The sequence below is a fragment of the Psammomys obesus genome, unplaced genomic scaffold (assembly GCF_907164565.1).
Source record: "Psammomys obesus unplaced genomic scaffold, mPsaObe1.curated_primary_1811, whole genome shotgun sequence".
Taxonomy (NCBI): Eukaryota; Metazoa; Chordata; class Mammalia; order Rodentia; family Muridae; genus Psammomys; species Psammomys obesus.
In genome coordinates, this window is record NW_026596088.1 from 465,387 (window position 1) to 481,888 (window position 16,502).

At 54.2% G+C, this 16,502-nt stretch overlaps 1 protein-coding gene across 1 annotated transcript; it reads left to right on the plus strand.

Annotated features, from left to right (window-relative positions):
- The first annotated feature begins 218 nt into the window (after window positions 1-218).
- On the plus strand, window positions 219-16,040 carry Stx1b (syntaxin 1B). Its single transcript, XM_055627607.1, has 10 exons — window positions 219-513; window positions 8,643-8,717; window positions 8,909-9,008; window positions 9,099-9,173; window positions 11,840-11,913; window positions 12,139-12,247; window positions 12,388-12,461; window positions 14,878-15,015; window positions 15,122-15,232; window positions 15,494-16,040. The coding sequence occupies exons 1-10, from the start codon at window positions 484-486 to the stop codon at window positions 15,572-15,574; spliced, it is 867 nt and encodes a 288-aa protein (XP_055483582.1). The 5' UTR covers window positions 219-483; the 3' UTR covers window positions 15,575-16,040.
- Window positions 16,041-16,502: the final 462 nt, after the last annotated feature.

A 16,502-nucleotide genomic window follows, 5' to 3' on the forward strand; every position in this document is an offset into this window, starting at 1 on the left:
CATCTCCGTCCCTGCCTCCGCATCTCTCCCTGCTTCTTGGGCTCTGACCCCTCCCCCCACACACACACTTCTGGGCCTCCCCAGTGCCCCTCCCGTGGGTGCCCCTCCCCGGACTACAACCCCCAGGCGCCCCCAGCCCGGGGCGCTGCGCATGCCCCCTGCTCCCCGCCCCCTCCGCTCCCCCTCCCTCCCTTCCTCCTCACCTCCCTCCGCCCCCCTCCCCCGCGCCTCGGCTCCCGCATCCCTCCATCCAACCCTGTGCCGCAGCCGCATCACCACCGCAGCCCAGGCAGAGCCCAGTCGGCCCAGGCCCCTGTCTCTGCCTGGCCTCGGCTCCCCGCCCCCAACCACGCACCTTACCGGCACATCCCTGGGAGGTCTAGTCCGGTGCCCCCAGACCCCGGCCTCCAGCACAGAGGCAAGAGGCAGAGAGCAGCAGCGGAGGCGGGAGGACGAAGAAGGGGAGGAGGAGCCCGTCGCAGGATGAAGGATCGGACTCAGGAGCTGCGGAGTGTGAGCTAAGGGGTGGGAGAGGTGGGGAGGCGGGACCCTGCATTTGGGGAGCGCATGGGGATGGAGTGGGGGAGGTTCTGGGACGCGGGGGGCAAATGATGAGACTAGATGTTGGAAGCCAGGAACCCTAACATCTCCTGGCACCTGATACCTCCAGTGAACCTGCAATTGGAGGACAGTGGCTGGAAGGAGTTGGAGGCCATTAAGACACAAGGGGGCAGGAGAGGTCTCAGGGGCCTGAGCAGCCCACATGCCCAGGAGGGCCCTGGAATCTAACCTGGGGATGGGAGAGAGTGAATGTCAAGAGAAGATTGGGGGACACCATCATCCCTGAAGGAGGTTTGTCAGATTAGGCGGATGGAGGTGCAGATTAGGCGGATGGAGGTGGTGACTGGCCTGGCCGGGCCCAGTAGGACCCAGATTTGGGATGCTGTGGAGGACACAGGTTGGGAGTAGATGCCAGCACCTGGCAGTGAATGAAGTGTGTGGTGGTATTGGTTGTGTGTGTGTGTGTGTGTGTGTGTGTGTGTGTGTGTGTGTGTGCGCGCACACGCACGCGCACTGGTGTGTTGCTCCATGGGGAGAGGGCAGTGCTTAAAGGGGGGAGTGCAGGGGGGGGTTGAGTTCCCCTGGGCCAGAGCCTCAGCTGAGGTGACCCCCAAGGTGGGAGAGGAGAGAAAGAGCCACCCACCAGGTCACGGAACTGGGCTGTATGACATAGGCCACACAGTGCTCGGGGGAACTGGGGCATGGGAGCAGCCAGGGGCAGGCTGCGGGCGGCCAGGGGCCAGGCTCCAGGAGGCCGGCCAGCAGACCTGGGGGAGGATGGGACAGGGTTGCAGGGACCGCTGCTCTCTGGAGGGAGGACTGTGAGGGCCTGGTGAGAACGGTTTCGGGGCAGGGAGGGTGCTGAGACATTTAAAGAATGACATGGGCCCAAGGAGGTTGAGGTAGCAGTCAGCTGTGTGATGGGGGCCCCTGGCCACTGTGTCCTAATGGAGTGGGTTAGGCCAGGATTCTAAGGGGTTGCTATTCTACCTGACAGGTGGGGAAACTGAGGTCCAGGGATGGGAAGGGACTGGCCCAAGGTCATCAAGCAAGTGTGTGTGTGTGTGTGTGTGTGTGGTACAGGTCAAGTGGCTCAGGGGCCTCCAGGCTGCAAGTTGTTGTGGGCTACACCTCCTGGCCTTTGAGACCCAAGTTTGAGAGACAAAGAGCTCTGTTGTTAGAGAGCCTCCGAAGGCTGGCCTAGGGTTTGTGGACCCCAGTCGCAGCAGGCACAGGGAAGGAAACACAGAGGCAAGTGACCGCTGGTAGAGGCAGGTTGGAAGTGGGGAGAAAGGAGGAGCCGACAGCAGAGGGAGGAGGTCTGAGGGGTTATTTACTGCGTGAGGAAAATGATAGTAGCGATGGCTCTGTTCTGCGTGTTTTATAGGAAATCACCTCTGGTTCCCGGCAATCCTATGAGGCTGGTGTTAGCATGATCTCATCACACAGAAAAGGGAACAGAGGCTCGGAGGTGTTAAGGAACTTGGCCAAAGTTACAGAGTTAGAAACAGGCAGGATTCAAACCCAGACCAGCAGCTTCAATACCCAAACTCCCCTCCAGGTGCAGTTTGCAAAGCAGGTTGTCATGGCAATCCCATTAGATGCCAGCCAACTTCCTGGTAAGGTAGACTGAGTCTGCCTTGTCTAATATCTAAGAAAACTGAAGCCCAGGGGGTTAACAAATCCCTCCAGGCCACACAGCTAAGCAAGGGAGAAGGTAGAATTCGAACCCAGATCCCCAGCAGCCAAGAATATTCCAAGACTCCCAAACCTAGAGAAATTCTATAAGGTGGGGGCGGAACTCTGGGATAATTAGAGAGAGAGGGAGAGAGAGAAAAGTGGGGAGCACTCTTCTGAGTGAGTCAGGGCTCCCAGCCCAGAGGTGAGGAAACCTGTGGCCAGGGCTGCTGTGGGGAGAAGCCAGGTGGCTGAGGCAGGAGGCGGATGGTGTCGGGGGCTGGGGCTCAGGGGGCTGGGTGAATACTTTGCTGTTAGTCACAGCTTAGGGAAAGGGGAGGTTTGGAGGGCGCGGGTGGGGTAGACAGGAGCTCCAGCTGTCTGGAGTGTGAGAGTCTCTGCCAGAGTCAAAAGCCAAGCTATGGGAAGACGGGGAGACGGGGAGGCGGAGGCTACGGTGAAGGGGCCTCGGGAACGCCAGCTGTGGGGCTGGTTGTCTTGCCAGGGCCCTGTGTTTCTCCTAAGGAGCCTCTGAATGTGTTTATCATACAGAGGCTGAGGGCTCAGACTTGGAAGCCTGACTGTCTGGGCTTAAGTCCTAACTTTAGTTACTTCATGTGTGACCTTGGGCAAGTTACTTAACTTGTCTGGTACTTGGGGTGGTTTGGTGGTGGGTGGGTTTTGTTTGTTTTCAGGAGTGTGTGTGTGTCTGTCTCTGTGTGTGTGTGTGTGTCTGTCTCTGTGTGTGCCTGTGTCTCTCTCTGTGCATGTCTGTGTGTGTGTGTGTGTGTGTGTGTCTGTATATGTATCTCTCTGTATATGTCTGTGTCCGTGTGTCTTTCTCTCTCTCTTCCTGTGATTCCGGGGATTGAAATGAGGGTATTACATACACAACGCAGGTATTCTTGTCATTGAGCTACAGCCCAGCCTCAGTTTCTTCATGTGTAATTTGAAAGCAATGGTACTACCTCATTTCACAGGGTTATTTTGAGAATGAAAAGTTAATTAGTACTTACAAGGTGTCTAAGAAAGGGCCTGGTGCACAGCAGTGCTCTGTGGCTCCCAGGTGGCTTTTGAGTTTCTCTGGAGCGTCACATAAGTCCATTTGGATGACTCCTGTTTGATTTGGATTTTGAAATTACCTGAGGGCTACAGAAAAAAAAAAAAAAAAAAAAAAAAAAAGACAGACTTTCCAGAGATGCTGGCAGTCCCAGAGCTGGGGGAGCTGAGGTTGAACAGCTTTGTTTATGTCTCAGCTGACCCAGCATTCTTGGTCGGGAACTAGGAGGTACTGTCCTGGACATGGAACCTCCGCTGAGCAGGTGTCCCCGGGTCAAGGAAGAAGCCAGGCATGACACAGGCGGATCAGAGTGAAAACAGGAGCATTGTGTGCCAGCTTGGGGTGGGAGGACAGGGGGCAGGGGAAGAAAGGGGAAACTGAGAGGGGAGGCCAGAATGCCTGCGGCGAGGAAGGCTCCGGGTTTGTAACAGTGTGCAGAGGCCTAGAGTGAGCATCCCTACCCTCCAGTCACTGGGCTTTTCTCTGCCTTGAGTTCTCTTCTGCCCTGAACACTGCTCCCATTGCCTTAAATTCAGCCTCTCCCACATTACAGCATAGCTGGACTCAACTCAAACGTCACCTTCTCAGGAAGACCCTCCCTGGCCACCCTGAATGGAACGCCACCTGAATGCTCCCATCATGTCCTCCTGTTTCCCTCCCTTCTGCTACTTTTCATGCCGAGTTGCTCTTACTCATTTTCCTCTGTTTGTCTCCCCGCTTCTACTGGACCTTCAGCTCCCTGGAGGCAAGCTCTTTCTTCCCAGGCTTGCTCACCCTTAGTACCTATCATACATATTTGTTAGATGAATGAGTGACTTGGGGAGGCAGGAGGAAGGTTGGGAAGGGAACAGGTGGGCTGGGTGGTCTGATAGAGGAAGAGGAGAAGTGAAGGCCAGGCTGGATCGTGGGAGATGGGAGATAGGGGCCCAAGCTGAGGAGGCAGATAGACAGAGTCCTGAGGGGTGCAGGAGGGGGTCTGATGGCTTTAGATCAAATGACATAGCGCTTGCACCTTGAGGAGGTTGGGTGGGTACTGTACAGATGTGTGTATTTGATAGCCTCAGTCCAGTTCCCTGTAACACACACACACACACACACACACACACACACCAGAACCCTCTTGTTGATACGGAAAACTTTGACTTTAAGGAAGCCAGATGGAAGCTGGGGGCTTGGATTGGATGCCCCTCAAGGCCAAGGAAGCTTCTGGTGACGGGAGCTCTTACCAATGGAGTCCTCCGAGGTGTTTAAGAGTTGGTAGACGGTGACAAGCAATGCCCTGCCGTCCACCAGCACCCCATCGGCTGACCACCCTTGGGCAAGTTGTGTAATCTTTCTGTGCCTCAGTTTCTTCATCTGTCAAATCGGAGTAAGAACATCTACCTCCTGGAGTGACTGTGAGATAAAAACATGAGGAACTGCACGCTGGGTATGGGCTCACACCTGTGATTCCAACACTTAAGAGGGTGAGGCAGGCAGGAGGATTGCTGTCTACCCTGGGCCACATAGTGAGACCCTGGAAAAAAGTGAGTGGAGGGACACTTTGTGGCCACGTAAGGACAGGGGAACCGCCACCTGTCAGGAGGATGGATGGAAAAAGCCTTGAGACTTGACAGGTCCCTATTTCAAGCACCACCTCTGGCCTTGTTTGCTGTGAAGCTTCAGACAATAGGGCAACAGGTCTGGGCTGTCCCCTCGCCTGTCACACAGAAGACACAGAGACTCACAGTCCACCCTCACCCAGCATTCTCCCCTCTGCAGCGTTTCCCCACCGGTCTGTGAGGCCTTGGAGTCAGAAGCCCACGCGGCTGTTCAGCTGCTGAACTCCGTGCAGACTGTTTGGCCTCTCTCTAGTTAAAGCTCCCCCATTAATAAAAGGGAGCTGTGATAATGTCTATGCCAGGAGCTTCTGGAAGGATGAAAGTGAGCACCTCTGGTGGTGACATGGCTTATAATCCCAGCACTCACGAAACAGAGGCAGGGGGATTCCAAGTTAAAGGCTACCCTGAGCTACAGTATGGCTGTCTCAGAAAACCAAGGGTTGGGAGGTCACTCAGTGACAGAGTATTGCCTTAGCCTGCCTGAGGGCCTGGTTTACACACACACACACACACACACACACACACACAAGCACACAAGCACACATGTACACACACATATGCAGAGAGAGAGAGACAGCAACAGAGAGAGCCACACACAGAGACACACAGAGAAAGAGAGACAGAGACAGAGAGGCAGAGTGGTCAAGAATGATTAAATGGATGAGCCTGCTCTGAAGTGTTTGTCAGCGTAGTGATGCGATTATGTCAGTCAGTGCTCATGACAGACTTTGTTAAAATGTTGGTTTGTCTGTCCGTCTCTTCTAGACAGGATCTTGCTATGTAGCCCTGTCTGGCCTGGAACTGTAGAGCAGGCTGGCCTTGAACTCACAAATATCCACCGCCTGCTGCCTCTGCTGTAACTACAAGTGTATGCATGCCAGGCATAGGCCTGTTTTGGAGGCGGGATCTTGTTCTGAAGCCCAGGCTGAGCCGGATCCCCTGCAGTCTAAGCCGCCAGCTCTCTTCGACACTGAACCATCTCAGTTTTTGTTTAATTAAGATTTTTTAAAGGATTTTATTTACTTACTTACTTTGTTGTTGTTTTTGAGACAGGGTTTCACTGTGTAGCCCTTGATGTCCTGGAACTTACTCTATAGACCAGGTTGGCCTCCAACTCAGAGATCTGCCTGCCTCTGTCTCCCAAGTGCTGGAACTAAAGGTGTGTGCCGCCACACCAAGCTCTAAAATAAGATTGTGTGTGTCTGTATGTGTGTGTGTGTGCCTGTGTGTGTAGGTTTGTACATGAGTGCAGGACCATGCAGAGACCAGAAGAGGGCATCAAATCCCCTGGGGATGGAGCTATAAACAGGTGGTTGTGAGGTCCACACCCAGTGTGGACGTGGGTGCTGAGAACTGAACATGGATCCTCTCCAAGACCAGCGTACACTCGTAACGGTGAGCTTGGGCTCCAGCCCCTCTGTACAGAGTGTTGGTGGAGCTTGGAAGAGATGGAAAGAGTGTAAGCTGCACGCAGGAGGCGCTGGCAGGTGGCGCTGTTTGCCTGGCTTGTCAGGATGCAGCAGCTCCGCTGGCAGAGGCCTGGGCAGGAGCTGGCCCGGGAGGAAAGGAACCCAGAGGCTAGGGCACTAATTGCGGCTTGGAGCCTTCAGGGAAGCCTGGACCGTGGTGTCCTGGTCCTAGTCTGCCTGGCAGCCCCCGGGAAAATCGTTGTCTTTTGCCCACTCCGGGTCCATGCTCCTTCATCTGTGAAATGGGAACAGCATTTATCCGGCTTTTGTCCTTGGGCTCTGTGGTGAGGATCAAGAGGCATTATGAATGTGAGCATGGCTGTTAGCATAGAGGGATTTTAACTCTCTTTGTGGTTATTAGCCAAACCAAATCATACTCAGGCCTTACTTCTCTCTCTCAAGGGCAAGTAAATAGGTAGGCTGGAGACTCTAGGAAGAAAGGAAAGAGGCTTTGAGAACAGCAGGAGAGAGTGGCCTAGGACTTTAGGAAGGACTTCTTCACGGTGGCACGGAAGAGGAAGGTTCCCAGGTACTTAGGCCCGAAAAGGTTCTCCTGACCGGTGTGAAGCTGGTCAAGGGTGGGTGGGAGGAGGAGGAGCAGGCCAGCAGGAAGCTGTGGCCCCGAGGCACTCTCAGAAACCGGTGCATCCTAATGAAGAGCCCTGTTTCTCAGAGGCTTTTCAGGCCAACATCGTCCAGGGGCCATCCTGGGGCAGGCTGAGGTAGGAGAAGCCAAAAACCTTTGAGGCCTTTGAGTTTGGTTTGAGCAAGACCTGGGCAGAATCACGTGGCCTTCTGGCCTGCAGCAGGAGGTCTCCTCCGGGTATTGCTGGTCTTAGAGCAGCCCCGGCTCTGTGGATCCCAAGCTATCTTAGTGTCTTGGTCGCATCTTGGTCCCATCTGGCCCTGTCTGGGTTCGATCTGAGCAGGCTGAGATACAGCAGAGCCAAGCGCAGTTTCTTTTCAGGCCATCAGACTTCCGAGGGGGCCCGTCTGTGATCCGCTCCAGCCCTGTCAGCTCTCCCCTTCGGGTCCCAGGGGCTCCACTTCCAAACAGCTGCTGTTTGCCTTCTGTCTTGAGTTCATCGAGGCTCTCTTGGCTACGTTAGTTCAACCTGTCTGTCTGCGATTGGAGCTGAACCCTCGAGCTGACTGGGATTCCAGACTTAGTGTCTGTTGATGGTTTGAGCTCAACTTTGCCCTGAAAATTCTGTCCCAAGCAAAGAGGAATGGGGATCCCAGGGGAACCCTCTTGTGCCTTCTGCCCAGCTCTGGGATCAGAAAGGTTGTGTGAACAGGCAGCACCCTCCTCCATGCCCTGTGCCCACGTGTCGGGTAATGCAGCTCTGCCTGGGTCTGTGTGCAGTGAATGTCAGCGTGGCAGTGTGGCTCTATGTGGGTGTCGGGGGCCTATTTCTGTGTGCCTGGGTGTCAGCTCTTCTGTCTGTGTCACTGGTCTGCCTGGAGATGGCAGTGTGGGTGGGTAAGTCCCTTTGTGTCTCTGAGCCCTGAGGGTGGAGGGCTGAGCAGCTGCAGGTTGCAACTGGGAAATCCGAGTCAGAGAGAGTTGGTGGGGGTATGGTTGGGAGGAACTGGAGGATAGTGAGTGAATGATGCGGGGCAGAAGGGCCTCCAAGAACACAGTGCCGAGGGAGGAGGAGGGAGGCGTGGGATGGAGGGGGTCAGGGTGCTGCCAACCTGGCTCAGCCAGGCCTGGCCCTGCTTGCTCAACTTGGCATCAGGCATGGGCAACCTGACAGTGATGTGACCTTCTGTAGGGGAGTGGACGGTCAGGTGGTGGAGGGGAAGAGAGAGACCTGAGCAGGTGCTGCTAGGGGATGGCGGGGAGGTTCCCAGTCCTGGAAAACCATTCTAGAATGCTCCTTGGAGCCCAGAGCCAATCATCACAAGGCCGACATTTAGCTGGTTGTTGAAATATTGAAATTTGTTCATATCCAGGAGTCGACAGCAATGGCCTCAACTAACGTCTCTTCCCAGGGAGACCCCGAACACATGAGGCTATACCTCCCTTTAGCTCACTCCCTGTAAGGTCCCTGGCATCTAGGGCTTTCTTCTACAAGATAATCCAGTGCTGGCTCTGCCTGTTCCTTTGCCATTCCTCTTGACTAGGACCCTTCCCAAGATCCCTTTTCTGAGTCTGGAACTGGTACCACCAATGTGTGTGTGGCAGGGAGCAGAGAGAGAGAGCTAGGGAGCCAACCGTGGGGAACAGGACAGGGACTGCTAATGGATCTGGCCTTGCCTTGCTTCCAGGCGAAAGACAGTGATGATGAAGAGGAGGTGGTCCATGTGGACCGAGACCATTTTATGGATGAGTTCTTTGAGCAGGTAGAGTCCCCTGTATGTCTGGACCGGAACCTTGTCCCTTTCCAACTTCCATTGCCCTGTGCACCCCCCCCCCTTTCCTGCACACTCCTTGGCCTCATGGTTTGGCCTGTTTCCCTGAACACCGGCTAGTTTCCTGATTCCCTCACCTGGCCCACAAACCTGGGTGAGGTCTCACCGATTTCCTGCCCCAGGTGGAAGAGATCCGGGGCTGCATCGAGAAACTGTCTGAGGACGTGGAGCAGGTGAAGAAACAGCACAGCGCCATCCTTGCTGCCCCCAACCCAGATGAGAGTGAGTGCCACTTCGGGGGGGGATCCGGGGGCTGGGGCCCCATCCAGGTCCTCACTTCCCTCTTTGCTCCCCCCTGCCCCCGCCGCCCAGAGACTAAACAGGAGCTGGAGGACCTCACGGCGGACATCAAAAAGACGGCCAACAAGGTCCGGTCCAAGTTGAAAGGTGAGGAATACAGTCCTGCAGCTGTGGTGAAGGGTCCCTGCCCTATTTAGACAGAGCAGGCCTCTGTGGCAGTGCCCACAGGCTTCTGGAGGCCAGATTCCTAAACAGTGAGAAATTCACAAGCGCGCTTTTGCCGACAGTCTGTGGAGACACTTGACGGGGAAATGAACCGGGTAGGGTTTCTGCCTGAATTGCACCTGACACTGTCAATCAGAAAAAGACAGATTTCCAGCCAGTCACAGTAGGGAGGGCCTACAGTCACAACACTCAGGGGCTGCAACAGGAAGAGTGCGGATTCCAGACGAATGTGGGCTGCACAGCGAGACCCTACTTCAAAAGGTCCAGGAAGGAAGGAAGGGAGGGAGGAAAAATGAAGGAAACATACCCTTCCGAGAGGTTTTAATTTTGTTCAGTCCTCATTTGTCCTGAACAGGCTCTGAGCACGACACTGAGCACCCAGTAGGTGGGCTCAGCAAATGCTTCTGAATTAGTATCCCCGGCTCAGGACAGATTGGACTGTGTGGCTGACATCAGGGGCTGGCACGCTTTCAGGAGGGCCTTGCCAAGTGCTCATGTATTCACTCTAATTTAAGGACTTGGGTGCTGGTAATAACCACCTTCCCTCAGAGCACTGTGGGTTGGGAACCTCCTTGTCGGCTTGTGCCAGGGGAATAACAGCATTAAGGAGCGGCCGCTTATGCGCCCTGGTAATTCAGCAGTGTAAGGCGTTTACCAGGCATTCGTTAGCACTTAGGCTCACGGCTAGGCTTTGGACAGGCCCTGTCGAAAGAACTTGTCCCCAGGACCGCTAACCTTTCCCGGGGAGATGAAGTCTCAAGCTTTTGTCCTTTTGGATAAGAGGAGGCCATTAGAGCTTCTGATGCTAACCAATTAAAAAAAGCAGACAAAACTTTTTGTTGAGTGCAGTGGCGCACACCTGTAATCCCAGCTCAGTGAGGCAGAGGCAGGTGAGCTCTGTGAGTTCGAGGCCAGCCTGGTCTACAGCGTGAGTTCCAGGACAACCAGTTCTAAGATGACGTTCTCAAAACAAAGAGCATAAAAGTCAGGTTGTAGCCAGACATGGTGGTATGCTCCTGTACTCCCGGCACTTGGGAGGTGGAGATGGGCAGGTGGGTCACAGGTCCAGACTCAGTGGTTTCTTCAGACACATTGGGTCCTGATCTAGAACACTTCCTAGAAGACCACAAAGGAAACTTTGTGGTCAAGGGTTCAGGAACAGGTCCAGACAGAAGACAGGAAAAATGAAGGTGGTTTAAGAAACTGACCAGGAAAAAAAAAATCTCTTTTCTATCTTCTTCAATTTGGTGATATCAGGATGACCATGAATTCTCATGAATTCGAACCCCAGTGTCTAGTCTAAAATGTCAGCTGATATCTCTGCATCCTGACAGCTGTTGTAGAAGACCCCACTGTCCGGACTTGACCCTAGCTCCAGGCCTGATAATAAGGCCCAGTGCCAGGGCTAGCAGATTCCTGGATCCCTGGTCATGTGTGCCTGAACTGGCACATCCAGTTTGATTAGGCTTAGTCACTGTGCCTGCTCTTGCTTGCAGGATAGCCTTGAGGTGCCATCTAGCTCCATTCCTCCCCCAGCTGCCAGGAGAACAGAGAGGAGGCACTCTCAGGACTGGCCTGGAGGCCTTTGGGAGTCTAAGCAGGCTGGGTGATTGGTTCCTGCCGCATTTTCTGATCTGACTTGAAGAAGCTGTTTCTGCAAGCTCTTCTTAGAAAGTCTGAATGGCAGAGTCAGGAGCGCAGGGCCCAGAAGAAGTACAAAACATCCGTTAGAAGTTGAAACTCTCTAAGTGGGGCACGGTGGCGCACTCCTGTAATTCCAGCACTCAGGGAGGCAGAGGCAGGCGGATCTCTGTGAGTTCAAGGCCAGCCCGATCTACAAAGCCAGTCCAGGATAGCCAAGGCTACATAGAGAAACCCTGTCTCAAACAAACAAACAAAAGGACCCACACACACACACACAAACACACACACACAAAAGTTAGAACTCAGCTGGCAGTGTGGAAGAGGCCAGCCTGGTCTACAGAGTAAGTTCCAGGCCAGCCAGGGCAACACAGAGAAACCCTGTCACAAAAAAACAAACAAATAAAATAAAAAAGAAGTGGGAACTCTCAGAACAGGCAGGGCAGAAGGAGAGCTAAGTTTTCTCTGTTTGAACACCATCTGTTGGCTGTAGAATTCCCACGGAAGGAACGGCTACCAAGAGAGTCAGAAGGTAGAGAGGATCTACAGTAAGTAGGAGTGTCTGAGTCTACAGGGTCCGTGCTGTAACACCACCATGTCTTTAAAAGAAAAAAAAAAAATGTTGGTGGGGTTTGCTTCTTGTTCAGAGAGGAGCTGAACAGTACTTAGAGGCAGTCCCCTCTAAGGGGACTGGCTGTCTTCCCTCGAGGGCTTGAGCTCTTCTGAGGTGTAACCCCTCCATCAGAACAAACCTTCTGTCCCTCTCCCTACCTGCCTTAGGGAAACCCCTCAGACCCCTGCCCGTGTACCTCACCATAGTCCCTTTCATTGGGCCTGGTGCCCTTACCAAGCTTGGAGCCTCCCCTTTCGTACACCTGGGACCCGGGAGCCGGGTCCCCCACCTCATCCCCAGCTCTCCAGCCTGGCACTGTACCTTCTCTCCCCAGCGATCGAGCAAAGCATTGAGCAGGAAGAGGGGCTGAACCGTTCCTCGGCGGACCTGCGCATCCGCAAGACCCAGGTAAGCTCACCGAGCAGAGGACCAGCCTGCGGGCGGAGCAGTCTCAGACCTTGGGTGGGGTTGTGGCTGGGGCCAGAGCTTGGCGGTACCTACTGTTGCCTGCGGGCGTGCAGAAGTAGGGTCTTGAAAATGTGGTATAGGCTGGTGCTGCACACAGCCCTCCCCGCCTTCTGTCCCTGACGCCCAGCTTTGTCTCTCTCCGCCCCCCCCCCCCCCATTGCCTAGCACTCCACACTCTCGCGGAAGTTCGTGGAAGTAATGACCGAGTATAATGCAACCCAGTCCAAGTACCGGGACCGCTGCAAGGACCGCATCCAGCGGCAGCTGGAGATCAGTGCGTGTGCCCCTCCCTTCCCAAACTCCCAGGCCCCACCTGGCCTGAGCCTGGTGGGAGGGTGGGTCCTGGGTTCCTGCGCTCTTCATACCACTACCTCAGCCCTTGCTTCCTGAGCAAGAAACCCTTTCTCCCCCCAGCTGGCAGGACGACCACCAATGAAGAACTGGAAGACATGTTGGAAAGCGGGAAGCTGGCCATCTTCACGGACGACGTGAGCCCCCGGGGTCGGGTTGGGGTCTGTGGGGTAAATGTTTGCCTCTCCTCCACTTCCACTCCTGGAATCTCAGACAGTGGACAACACGGACCAATGGCCGGGAGATTCCCGCAGGGCAAGAAGCACTTCCTTTAAAATGACCAGGAGTGGTGTGCTGGTTCTTAGTACACTCCTGGAGGTGTTTTGTGGTTGTTGTCATTGTTTTCTGAGACACGATCTTGCTCTGTGGCCCAGGCTCGTTTCAAACTCCCAGTCCTCTGGCCTCAGCTGGAATTACAGGCATGCACCACTATTACCGGCTTCATTGAACCTTCCTCATAGTCTCAGAGAAAACCCATCTCACAGATGAGGAGAATTGGGCCAGAAGGTGAAATGATTTGCTGAGAACTTGACTCTAGTGTCTGCGTCAGGGCCCTTCAGTATGGTGACTGACAGCCGTCTTCCCTCCCCGGACCCGCAGGGATCCACAGCCCACCCCTGCTGAAGCCTGCCATTGTCCGAAACTCATTTTTCAAGGCTTCTTTGCTTCTATTTTTATTTTTTTTAAAGTTTTAGTTTGGCTTAAGTTTTCCACACCGCCCTGTCCTGTCATGAATGAGTGCATGGGCTTTCCCCAAACTCGTGTTCTCCTTCTCCCCGTGGACTTTTGCTCTGGCCTGCCTAGTCCTATCTTCATTTGTGTCTATGGCCAGATGCCTCTGGGTGTAGACCAGGTACAAAGTAATCACCGGGATTGTCTAACAGTCTGCTTACGGCAGTATTTGAATAGTTTCTTTTTCTTGAATTAACCCTGGGCAGATAGGCTGTAGGCCGCTCAGATCCCGTCTTCCCCCTCCCAATACAGCTCTCCTCAGGCCATCTGCCTTTCTGTGTGAGAACAGAGAGCAGCCTGCTGGGTGACTCCAAGAGGTCTTACTTTAGTGGGCAAGAGCTGACCTCTGGCCAGGCATGGTGGTGCACGCCTTTAATTCCAGCACTTGGGAGGCAGAAACAGGAGGGAGGATCTCTGTGAGTGCAAGGCCAGCCTGACCTACATAGCAAGTTTCAGGACAAACATGACTACATGGAGAGATCCAGTCTCAACAAAACTCACCCAAACAAAACAAGAAACAAACAAACAAACAAAAACAAACAAAGAGTTGACCTCTGCCCCCTGGCAGTCCACTGAGGGAGTGGAAACCATTTTGTGAAACAATAATGCCAGTGGTTGGGAGCCTGGATGAGGGCTGAGGAAACTTCACATGAAACCTGCGTTAATGCTGGAGTCAAGCCAGGCATGGTGTCCTGTGATTCCAGCACTCACGGAGGCTGAGGCAGGCGGATCGTTGTGAGTTCGAAGCCAGCCTGGTCTACAAAGTGAGTCCAGGACAGACAGGGTTACACAGAGAAACCCTGTCTCGAAAAAAAAACAGAGAGAGAGAGAGAGGGATCAATGAAATGGGCTTTAAGAGACAGGATATGGGGAGAGACGGGTTAGTGGTTAAGGCACAGAGTTAGTTCCCAGCACCCTGTCAGGGGCTTACAACTTCCTCTAACTCCAGCTCCAGCTGTGCCATGTGAGGGCACTTCACATTCTAGTGCGAAAACATATACACTTCACATTCCAGTGCTTTGAAAAATCTAAGACAAATGAGCTTTTAGATATGAGAAGGTTGGAAAAGAGCAATCAAAACCCAGACAGGAGAGGGAACTGGCAGGACAGCTGTCGGATGACCTTGGCTTCTACAGTTTGGGCAGGAAATCTGGGTAGAAAGAAAGACAGAGGCCTGGCTGCCAGAGTGGTGGTGTGGCCGGGGGTATTAGGGTGGCCTGGAGGTACCAGGGGTGGGTAGATGTTAGAGAAGAGCAATGGCCCACAGTGGGGACCAGAGACCCAGGTCAGGAGCTAAGGGGGCATTGTGCCGTGAGCTGGCATTTCTCCTCCCAATTTCCTGAGGCCCATGTGCGTTCTGTCCTTATTTGCTCCCTGCTCCATCTCACGCAGGCTCCTATCGACTTGTGGGCACAGTGCTTTCTCAGCTGAGCCTCCCTGTCTGTCGCTGCTCTCCCACCTGCTGTATCTCTGGCATCACCCTGTCAGCTTTCAGCCATCTCCCTTCCCTGGGCTTCCCCCTGCGGGGAGGTTGTGGACTCTGTACAAGCTTTATCTTGTAATTCCACAAACTTCTTTTTGATGCTCATGGCGTTCCGGGAACCCTTGGAAGTTCCACACATAAATTCGTCCAGTTTCCCGAATAATCTTTTGAGGTAGACACTCCTATGATCCACACGCTTTCTAGGTGGCGTCAGCAAAGTCCAGAGGAGGGTAAACAACTTGACCAAGGATCAAGGATTAGGTTGAAGCTGGTTACTCGGGCAAAGGGTACTCATGGCCCTTTCTCCCCCCCCCCCGTCCCCTCCCCCGGCACCTCAGATCAAAATGGACTCGCAGATGACAAAGCAAGCACTAAATGAGATCGAGACAAGGCACAACGAGATCATCAAACTGGAGACCAGCATCCGAGAGCTGCACGACATGTTCGTGGACATGGCCATGCTTGTGGAGAGCCAGGTACAGGCCCTGCCGCTCCAGCCTGGCGGTCTTCCTGAGCCCCACGGCTGCCTTCCGCAGCCCAGCCCTCCGCCCTCCTCCCCCTTCACGCTCCCTCTGTGCGCAGGGCGAGATGATCGACCGCATCGAGTACAACGTGGAACATTCCGTGGACTATGTGGAACGAGCCGTGTCCGACACCAAGAAAGCTGTGAAATATCAGAGCAAGGCGCGGAGGGTAAGCCATGGAGGTGGCCTGACTCGGGGGGGTGGGATGTGGCCAGTGGGTGGGGTGCGGCAGTTATGAAATGACACGGGTGAGAGGCCTTATCTACGGCTCTGACCGCTTCCTGTTTCTGTTTTCTCTCCCCTATTTCTCCTCATGTCCCACATCCCAACTCTCCCTTCATTTGTCTATCTCCCTCTCTCCCTCTCCCTCTCTCTCCCTCTTCCTCTCTCTCTTTCTCTCTCCTTCTCTCTCTCCTCTTTCCACGTGCAGAAGAAAATCATGATCATCATTTGCTGTGTGGTGCTGGGGGTGGTCTTGGCGTCATCCATTGGGGGGACCCTGGGCTTGTAGGCCCCTACCCTCTCTTCCCCTGGACCCTCCCCACACATCGGGAGCAATACCCCCACCTCCCTTTCACTCTTTTCCCTGCTCCAAGCTCACTCCCCAAAACGGACCCAGGCAGTTCCAGCCACTCTCCCGTCATGCAGACCCTGGAGTTCCTGGCTCTCACCTTGCCATGGCTCCCCCTCCACCTTGCCGCGCATAGATAGCAGCAGGCGTGATCACACATGCATACCAACATGCATGCCGAGGGCACATGCTCAAGGGCACCCCAGCGTGTGTGTGTGTGTGTGTGTGTACTTGTGTAGATGTATGTAGATGCCCCGAACCTTTTCTTGCTGCCACCTTCATCCTGTGTGGTCTCAACTTCCCTTTCTACCCGGTTGCTGTGCCCACGGTAGCCGAGTATAACACAGCAGCCCCCCCGAAGCCCAACCTGTCCTCTGTGAATAGACGTGTGTGTAGCACAAGTGTGCGTGCACGTGTGTATGTGTGTCCGTAGATCTGTGGCCATACAGTGCGCGTACATGGAGTTTTTTGAGTGTGAAAACACAATGCAAAAGCAATTCCTCCGCTGACCTTCTCTCCCATCTGATACATTTGGAGCAGGAGGTAGGTGTGAGGGAAATTCACATCCTGGGGATCCAGGGAGGCCCAGCGACCATGGCCCACATCCCATGCGATGTATAACAAACTCACAAACTCTCCTGGCTTGGCCACTACCAGGGGTTACATCATGTCCTGGGGATGTGTGTGTGTGTGTGTGTGTGTGTCTGTGTTGGGCCTTGGAGTTCAGGGAAGGCAAGTGGAAGCCTATATGTGTAAATGATAAGCAACCTGGCTTAGTTGGTATGAGTGTGTATTTTCCTTAACAGATGATGTGACAGGCTTGTGCACAAGACGTGTGTGTGTGTGTGTGTGTGTGTGTGTGTGTGTG

Bases quoted from the DNA above. Each gene is read 5' to 3' on its own strand.
- Stx1b (XM_055627607.1), top strand. From the start codon at position 484: ATGAAGGATCGGACTCAGGAGCTGCGGAGT. The intron at 11,914-12,138 runs GTAAGCTCACCG...CCCATTGCCTAG, and splicing joins TGCGCATCCGCAAGACCCAG to CACTCCACACTCTCGCGGAA. The intron at 15,233-15,493 runs GTAAGCCATGGA...TTCCACGTGCAG, and splicing joins ATCAGAGCAAGGCGCGGAGG to AAGAAAATCATGATCATCAT.